At 35.3% G+C, this 8,372-nt stretch overlaps 1 protein-coding gene across 7 annotated transcripts; it reads left to right on the forward strand.

Moving 5' to 3' along the window:
- Nucleotides 1-3,435: 3,435 nt before the first annotated feature.
- Nucleotides 3,436-7,420, forward strand: LOC132635919 (heat shock factor protein HSF30). 7 transcript variants are annotated; one of them, XR_009580850.1, is made up of 5 exons: nucleotides 3,436-3,928; nucleotides 4,915-5,650; nucleotides 5,852-5,984; nucleotides 6,126-6,491; nucleotides 6,735-7,420. XR_009580850.1 is itself a non-coding variant. In XM_060352525.1 (3 exons), the coding sequence occupies exons 1-3, from the start codon at nucleotides 3,659-3,661 to the stop codon at nucleotides 5,914-5,916; spliced, it is 1,071 nt and encodes a 356-aa protein (XP_060208508.1). In that variant the 5' UTR covers nucleotides 3,436-3,658; the 3' UTR covers nucleotides 5,917-6,191. The 7 variants fall into 7 exon arrangements, 4 of the variants coding, with proteins under 4 accessions (XP_060208508.1, XP_060208511.1, XP_060208510.1 ...); XR_009580849.1 differs by having other exon boundaries at nucleotides 6,126-6,190; XR_009580851.1 differs by lacking the exon at nucleotides 5,852-5,984 and having other exon boundaries at nucleotides 3,439-3,928; nucleotides 6,126-6,190.
- The last annotated feature ends 952 nt before the right edge of the window (nucleotides 7,421-8,372 follow it).

Raw genomic sequence — 8,372 nt, forward strand, 5'->3', positions numbered from 1 at the left:
ATCCCGCTCAGTAGGACCTTTATTCAGCAGTAGTTGGTGCGCTCCATTTGATCCGGAGCTGCAGTCTATTTTGGTATGCCATTCTTTTGGAGATGTATATGCATATGGGTATGACAGGTCCCTGTCCCGTCCTTTCTACAGTTTTCTATTCCACTAGAGGTCTGTAGACAGGTGTATGTGTATGTCAGATGATGTAGGCTTGTCGGCTCCTATTCTTTTGTGTACAATATATGTAGTGGCGTAGTTGGCTTGCATTGTTCTTTCAGCTTGTATGTATGTAAATGTACAGAGTTCATGATGTCACCCCTTGATGAGGCAGTATGGGATCAGTTTAAGTCACTTATGGGCCCTTGATATTTAGTATGGTTCAGTTATGAGTATATGGGTGTTTGGTCACTAGAGGTCAGACACTTGTCACGACTCATCGGTTTGGATCGTGATACCCTCGTCATCTAACAAATAGAGCATATTTGCTCTTTTCAGTAACACTTATATTTACTGAATTAAAAACGAGTTGACTTCTTTTTTAATTTAAAAATTACCACGTGGCTAAAATAACTTCCACCCATTAATTTTTACCCCTACAGACCCGACCTAACTGGAAAAAAAAAACCCTCTTTATTGATCTCACAATTCAAGGGTTCTTGAGACTAATAATTGGAAGGAACTGAAAAATGAGTTAATCTTAAAGAAATAAATTTTCTAATTTAAAAGTAGACTTTTTCAAACCGGGCTCTTGTGTATGTGAGATATGAAAACACACATGGAGAGTGACAACCATCTCCCCAACAATCATATTTTGGTCTTACGGTACATGAAGATTTGGCAATACACTTTTAGAACGGTCAACCTATTTCCCAGACAATCAACTAATACATGCATGTGTAGGGAATATGATCCTGACCAATCTGGCGGCACTCACACTTTGTGGAGGGTATACCCACAAGCAAACCGTGACACTCATGCTCCGAAAGGTTGGATACTTCACCCTTCAGGATTTGACCATATTATCTGAATTGAAACTGAATTTACGCAACACAAACAATTACATACACAACAAGTGATTAAATCAAGTCATGCAATAAGCCACTTCTGACATTCCGAACAATTAGGTAAGTATATACATACTATTTTGTTCTTCATGCAATCTATTCTAAAAATGTAAGCTAATAATATAAGCACTTGAATTCATATGACCACTACAATGATCAAGTATATATGCAGGATTAATTTTATACTCATGCAATATATCACGCACTTGGTATGCACGTTCTAATCTGGCCCTCGACTTAGAGAAGTAATCTCAATTTACCTCTAATCGGATGTTCAAGTTCCTCTTCAACAATCCTCGTAGTCAATGCTCCATAATCTACAAATTTATGGAGTTTAATGCCATTAACTAATTAAAACAATCTTATTCAACTCATCTTTTCCTTCAAGTTTATATATAGCCCACTAATGGATTGCCATCACTTCCCACCCTCAATTCTCACATACTCTATAATATCTAGTCACAATCCATCAAAAGTTACTAACTTTGATATTAGGAAGTAACAAAAACTCACCTTGAAGGAAGTCTCCGCAAACCCTAGGTTTTAGGATTTTGAAGAACTCTTTGATTCTTTGGTGGAAAACTAATTTTAGGAGTTAGAAATCTCTTATTTTTATGAATTCGTGATAAGGATATTACCTTGGGGAGTAGTTTAGAACCTTACCTGATTTTCTCCTCAAAAGCGCTCAAAATATTGTGACAAAGAATAACTTTTCTCTCTTTGCGACTGTCTTGTACTTATAGCGTGTTATCCGGTTCTATGGTCAAAATGTGCTCAAATTGACATGTGCCAGGGTGGTGTTCTGTGCTCCCACAGCTCTCCCCACTGCAACTCGGTGCCATCGTGACCAGAAAGATTCTCTGACAACCTTCAATAAAATGCTCATAACTCTTTATAGAAAAAACAAATGACAAATGCCATGAAGTGTTATAAATGGGGTTTCATGGGATTTAAGTTGATATATATCTCATAGCTTAATTTCTTATACACAAGTAGATATAATTGTTTGAATTTAGGATATATGCAGTTAAGGTCGTTTTCTTCCCTTAAATATTTTTAACTTGTTCCAAATTACCTCTTTCTTCTTGAAACATCCATACAACCTTCCAAACATAAGATTTAGGTGTTATACATCTTCACCACTTTTTGAACACCCCTATGCCCAACTTAGAGCTTGAGAGAAGACGTAATACTAAGCAAAAAAATTCTAGGGTGTTATATTCTCCTCCTCCCCTTATATGACATTTATCCTCGAATGTCGCTTCGATTACTTTTAGGCTAAAAGAACTTGCTTTATGTCGCTTCGATTACTGTTTAGGCTAAAAGAAAATGTTTTCACCTTATATCTCTGCTTGCTTTGTTAAAGGTCCATATTTTCGTGATATAAGATTTGTAATAACTAGTTAAATACATAGATTAGTAGCAACATTGTTTGTGTACATAAATAAGTCAATATCTATGCACCATAGATACTTTAAAGAATCGAAAATAATTTAATTAGAGAAATAAACAATTGGGCACCACTGCAAGATTTGCTCATCCGACAAAGTTTGTAAATAATGTAATAAGATAGATCGAATGAAGATAGTACCAAGTGTAACCCGTTTGGCAAAATTTGCGAACAACTTAATAAGATCGATATGTTGAATGAAGATAGTATCAAATATAGCTCGTTGCAAAAAACTTGTGAACAATTGAGCAATACAGGTAAAATTTGTCCATCCAACAAAACACGTGAACAATTTAACAAAATAGATGGAAAGAAGGTAGTACTCATAACAACTTGCGAACTTATTTTATAAGATAGGTATATGAAGATGCTACCAACTTGTGGGGCTTAGTAAAACTTGTAACTGTTTGAATAACATAGGCAAGATTTGCCTGTCCGACTAAATTTATGACCAATTCAGTAGCATCAAAGTTTATGTTATCCGACAGTATTTGTGAATAATTGAGCAAACTCATTTTTTTAATTCTTCCAATTATGTAACGCCAAGACTATTTTTACAAAACATTCTTAAATGAGAATGAAATATAAATAGTAGCCTCAAATTATCCTACTTGCACAAATATCTCCCTCAAAAGTACCCAAAGTCCACTAAAATTAGTTGGTTGAACATTAGCCCAAAAAAAAAACAAATGTGGGCTGATCATGGGTCTAAAATGGGGGATGAGCCCAATGAAAATTAAATTGGTCGACCCAACTCAATTAACATGTTAGGACAGGAAACTTATAGCCCATTGAAGTTGGGAGAGGGCAAATCTCTAAAATCACTAGAATTCTTGAGAAGCTTCTAGATTTTATTTGAACACATTATCCTTAGACAAAAACACTTGTCTAAAACAACTGTTAAAAATGTCAGAAACTTCCAAAGCCAACTAAGAGTAATTCCTTCTAAATATCTAACACAAGATATTTTCCACAATACTTCTCTTTCTTCTTCCATCTGTTTTTCTCTAGAACTTTCTACTCCACCTCCCATTTTTATATCACTCAACTCACACTCTCTCTTTCGTTAGTCCCCACAAAAACCTCACATCATAAAACCTCTCACAAGAACCATCTTAATTCTAATTAGCAACTGATCAAGAAGTGGAAAAAAAGAATGGAGGAAGGAGTGAGAGTTAAGGTTGAAGAAGATGGAATTGCCACAACTGTGTTGCCTATGGAAGGGTTGCATGATGTTGGTCCACCACCATTTCTAAGTAAGACTTATGAAATGGTGGAAGATCCTTCAACTGATAAAGTGATTTCTTGGAGTAAAGCAAGGAATAGTTTTATTGTTTGGGATTCTCATAAGTTCTCCACTACACTGCTGCCTAGGTTTTTCAAGCACAGTAATTTCTCCAGCTTCATTCGACAGCTTAACACATATGTAAGTATTATCTTTTTATTTCTCATAAGTCTTGATTATGGTTTTGATTAGTTGGGGTTTCTAAATAGCTCAATTTAGACTTTTAGGTATTTTATTGGGTTGATTTCTCAGATGATCACGCAACTAATAGTTATTATCTTAGGAAATAACCTTTCTTCTTGATACCAGCTTTCTTAATAACTATTAGTTAAGTGGCTATATGAGAAATCTAACTCTTATTTTGCATTATACTAAGAGTGATGTGTTGGCGGTGATCAATTTTGTGGGAAGTTTGAATAGCTAATTATGTTTCAAGAATATGTATCTTTGCTGAATTGGGATCTTTTGTTATCTTGGTAAAAACTAACTTGGTGATCCATTGGTTACTGTTTCTTGTCATTTGAAATGGTTGAATTTTTCCAATTTGATTTAAGGGCTGCCCTAAATTCGAAATTTTAGCTCCACCTATGATGGTTAATGAGACTTGCAAATTTTGGTTGTCGGTTATAGAATACTTAAATGGTATTTTAACTGGGAATGATATGGCTGAACATCAACTCTAATGGTTTTAAATTCTAATTTCTCTATTGTTTTGAAATGAATTAGTGATTTTCTTATGGACCCTGCTTTATAAGCAGTAAAAGTGATCATCTGCATTTCAACAAGTGATTATTCAAATTTGACACTCAAGAAAAAAATGTTATTTTCTGTTTTATTGATTTGTTGGGAATTTGGTTGTGCTGAGTGCACAGTGTTATCCTGCTTTGAATGACTTTGATATATATATTTTTATCCATTAGCTTAGGTAGAAGTTTAGCTAGTCTCCGCGCAGATGGTTGGTGATTCTGATGAGTTCTACTGCTTGTGTTTGATGGTTGTACGATGAATACTCGAAGAAAGAAGCAAGTTAGGTGGTTGTTTCTTCTGTTCCAATATTGGTTATTTGAGCAGAACTTTCTTGTATTTTGCTATAAATTTTATTGACTCTAACTTGATGAAAAATGCAGGGTTTTAGAAAGGTGGATCCTGATAGATGGGAATTTGCAAATGAAGGTTTTCTTGGAGGACAAAAGCATCTTTTGAAGACCATAAAGAGGAGGAGGAATGTTGGTCAAAGCATGAACCAACAAGGATCAGGCCCTTGCATTGAATTAGGTTATTATGGAATGGAAGAGGAGCTTGAAAGATTAAAGCGTGATAAAAATGTGTTGATGACTGAAATAGTTAAACTTAGGCAGCAACAGCAGAGTACTAGAAATCAGATCATTGCAATGGGAGAAAAAATCGAAAGCACGGAGAGGAAACAAGAACAGATGATGAGTTTCCTAGCCAAGATTTTCAGTAATCCCACTTTTCTCCAGCAGTACTTGGACAAACATGTGCAGAGAAAAGATAAACAACGCATTGAAGTTGGACAAAAGAGGAGATTGACAATGACCCCCAGTACTGAGAACCTTCAAGATGTTGTATCAGTTGCCATAGGAAGTGATCAGCCAAATATTGGGACGGATATCGAAACGTTTTTCTCTGCTGCATTGGACAATGAATCGAGCAGCAATGTGGGGTCGGCTTCTGTTGTGACAGCAAGTGGAACTGATATAGAACTGGCGGCTGAGAATATATGGGAAGAGTTGCTGAGTGAAGATCTTATATCGGGGGATCGAGCAGAGGAAGTACTGGTGGGTGATCGACCTGAAGTTGACGTGGAAGTTGAAGATCTTGTTGCAGAAACAACTGAATGGGGTGAGGAATTAGAAGACCTTGTAGATCAAATTGGTTTTATTTAGGTCCAATCTCTAAAAAGAGGAACTCTTGTTGTTCTTCTGGCCTCCTTGCACTATCCCAGTATCCTATATTGAGTATACATAATGCATATTGGTTGAGTTACTGCTTTCAAATATGTTTAGTTGATATCTTGTACTTATAATTTCTTTTCTGTAGCAGGGATGGCAGAGTCGTGGAGGCCTAAAGCTATTTTTTGCTATTCTATATCCTCTGTTAATGTATAATTGTACTAATTTGTGTGGGAAAAGTGAAGTGCAGAATTAATATTTCCTTTTCGAAAGTTATTTTTCAGGTTAAGATGCAGATCTGCTTTCATGGCCTAAAGCTATTTTTTGCTATTTTATATCCTCTGTTAATGTATAATTGTACTAATTTGTGTGGGAAAAGTGAAGTGCAGAATTAATATTTCCTTTTCGTTTGGTTTATTTTTCAGGTTAAGATGCAGATCTGCTTTCATGAAGCTTTGAGGAAATCTCTTGTAGAGCATCAGTATATATTGTTAAGTAGATAAGAGTTTTCCCTGAACTCCTTCATCTGTGTTATTAGCAAAAAAAATTCCAGAATAATCATTTGATGAGACAACATTTCCTTGTACATTATTCTGAAAATTCCTTTGCTTAGTAAACTTGAAATTAGCACTTATCAATCAGATGTCCTGTTTTCTTGCAATATTTACAAACCATTCCAGATTTCTTATTCTCATAAGTTTGTCTTTGTGTCCTAAAATCAGTAGTAAAAGTTCTGTTTCCATTATTTGCATTTGCAGCAACAAAAGAGGATGATTCCCTTGGGAATCTAGGTGTGTTTTGGACCTCTCTTTGTTTTTCCTCTTGAATTAGTTATGCATAGGCATTTTCCTCTTGAATTAGTTATGCATAGGCATTTGATACAGTGGGCAGAGGTGAAATCATGAGAATATTTCCTCTTGCACCACAATAAGTATCATTCAAACCCATCAAAAACTTAAGCAATCTTTCATCTTGTTTGAACTTAAGCAATCTTTCATCTTGTTTGAACTTGACATTTTTTTTTTGCTCCACAGGAACAAACACAAAGGCATGGTGAAAAAGAGTCTAAGGTATCCAACTCATCCCAGAGTCGTTTCATCTTGGTGAAATAGGAAGCAATATCATAAGCACCTTGGGTTAAGTCACTAACCTCCTTTTGGAGTTGAAAGAGCCTAGCACCTGAGCTTTGGCCAAATCTAGCTTCCAGCTCTGTCCAGATATCTTTAGCAGTAAAGTAATATAAAACACTTTCTGAAATTTCTCTAGATAGAGAATTTAAAAGCCAAGAAATAACCATGTTGTTGGCCCTAGATCAAGCTCTGTGCTTATCAGTTCCTGCATTTGGTTCTGGGGATGAACCATCAATAAAGCTAGATTTATTTTTTGCTGTCAAGGCTATCCACATACCTCTCTTCCATCCACCAAAACTTCTCCCATCAAACACTGCATTAGTTAGCAGTGTGCCGGGAGAGTCTGATGGTGAGATGAAGTAAGGATGAGAGGTATGGTTAAATTCATTTTGATTAGTATTGGTCACTGTAGTGGGAACTTGGGTCCCAGAAGCAACACTACTATCATCTGCCATTGTAACAGATTTGTAAAAGTCAAGAAATTAGTAATAAAAACAAAAAAAAAAAAGGAATGAAATGAGAGCAGATTTAGATCGAAAGCTCTGATATCATGATAGAAATAAAAATACGAAGAAATGAATTGAAGTGAATTTTCTTTGTGTCTTTATTCATCTGCACAGTACATGTTTATTTAGCAATGAAAAGAAATAATTGAGAGCAACAAACTATACACCTATCCCTATACTATTGGTCTTTGCCATAACAAACTATATTTACATTTAATAAATAAAATGGGAATTGAATACTACTAATATTTACATTAGCATAGTTCTAGAAATTCTTTAAAAGAAAAAAAACTCGTGCACAGCATGTGATCATTTTGCTTTATTTGTGGCCAGTACTCTATTGCATTTCCTTTCTCTGCAAAAAGTCTTTAATGGTGGCTTTGTTTCCTTCGTCTTCTCCGATACATCGGAGATATAATTAATTCCAACACTTAGTTAGTCTAGAGGAATGACGACTGAGAGTATTCATGTTCATGTATAATGTCTTTTGAATGGTTCAGATGCAATGATGTGTTAGTATTTTTTTATTTTTGTTGTAACTTGTATAGGTTTGAGCTCCATGCGATTCTCAACAGAGCTAGTAATAAGTTTCTGTATTGCAGAATCATACAATTGACAATTCTTTCCATCATTAGCACATACCGTGCTTTTCTTACATACGAGCTTATTGTTTAATTATGGTTAAATGATAATTGTGTCATGCTTATCGGCTTGAGCATTGTATGGTGCTCATTAACTTTTCAGGGGTTGTTTAGCTGTTGGTTGTATGCAGGTAATGCATACGTATATTATGTTCCTCCTCTTTTAGCCTTTGGTTACGGGTAAAGAGGCCTGCCTCCAACAAGCTAATATGTATATTATTTCCTGAATACTTTTTTTATAGTATAGAAATAAATATACTTGCGTATATAATTTGTCTATAATTGATCGACAAGAGAAGAGCCTAGCCAGTGAGCAGATCAGCATTTGCAGTCTTGCTCTACTAAGATCAGTTGCCTATAGATAGTTCCCTTAGAAAAGGAAAGCATTTGAATTT

The sequence above is a fragment of the Lycium barbarum genome, chromosome 4, assembly GCF_019175385.1.
Source record: "Lycium barbarum isolate Lr01 chromosome 4, ASM1917538v2, whole genome shotgun sequence".
NCBI classification, from domain to species: Eukaryota; Viridiplantae; Streptophyta; class Magnoliopsida; order Solanales; family Solanaceae; genus Lycium; species Lycium barbarum.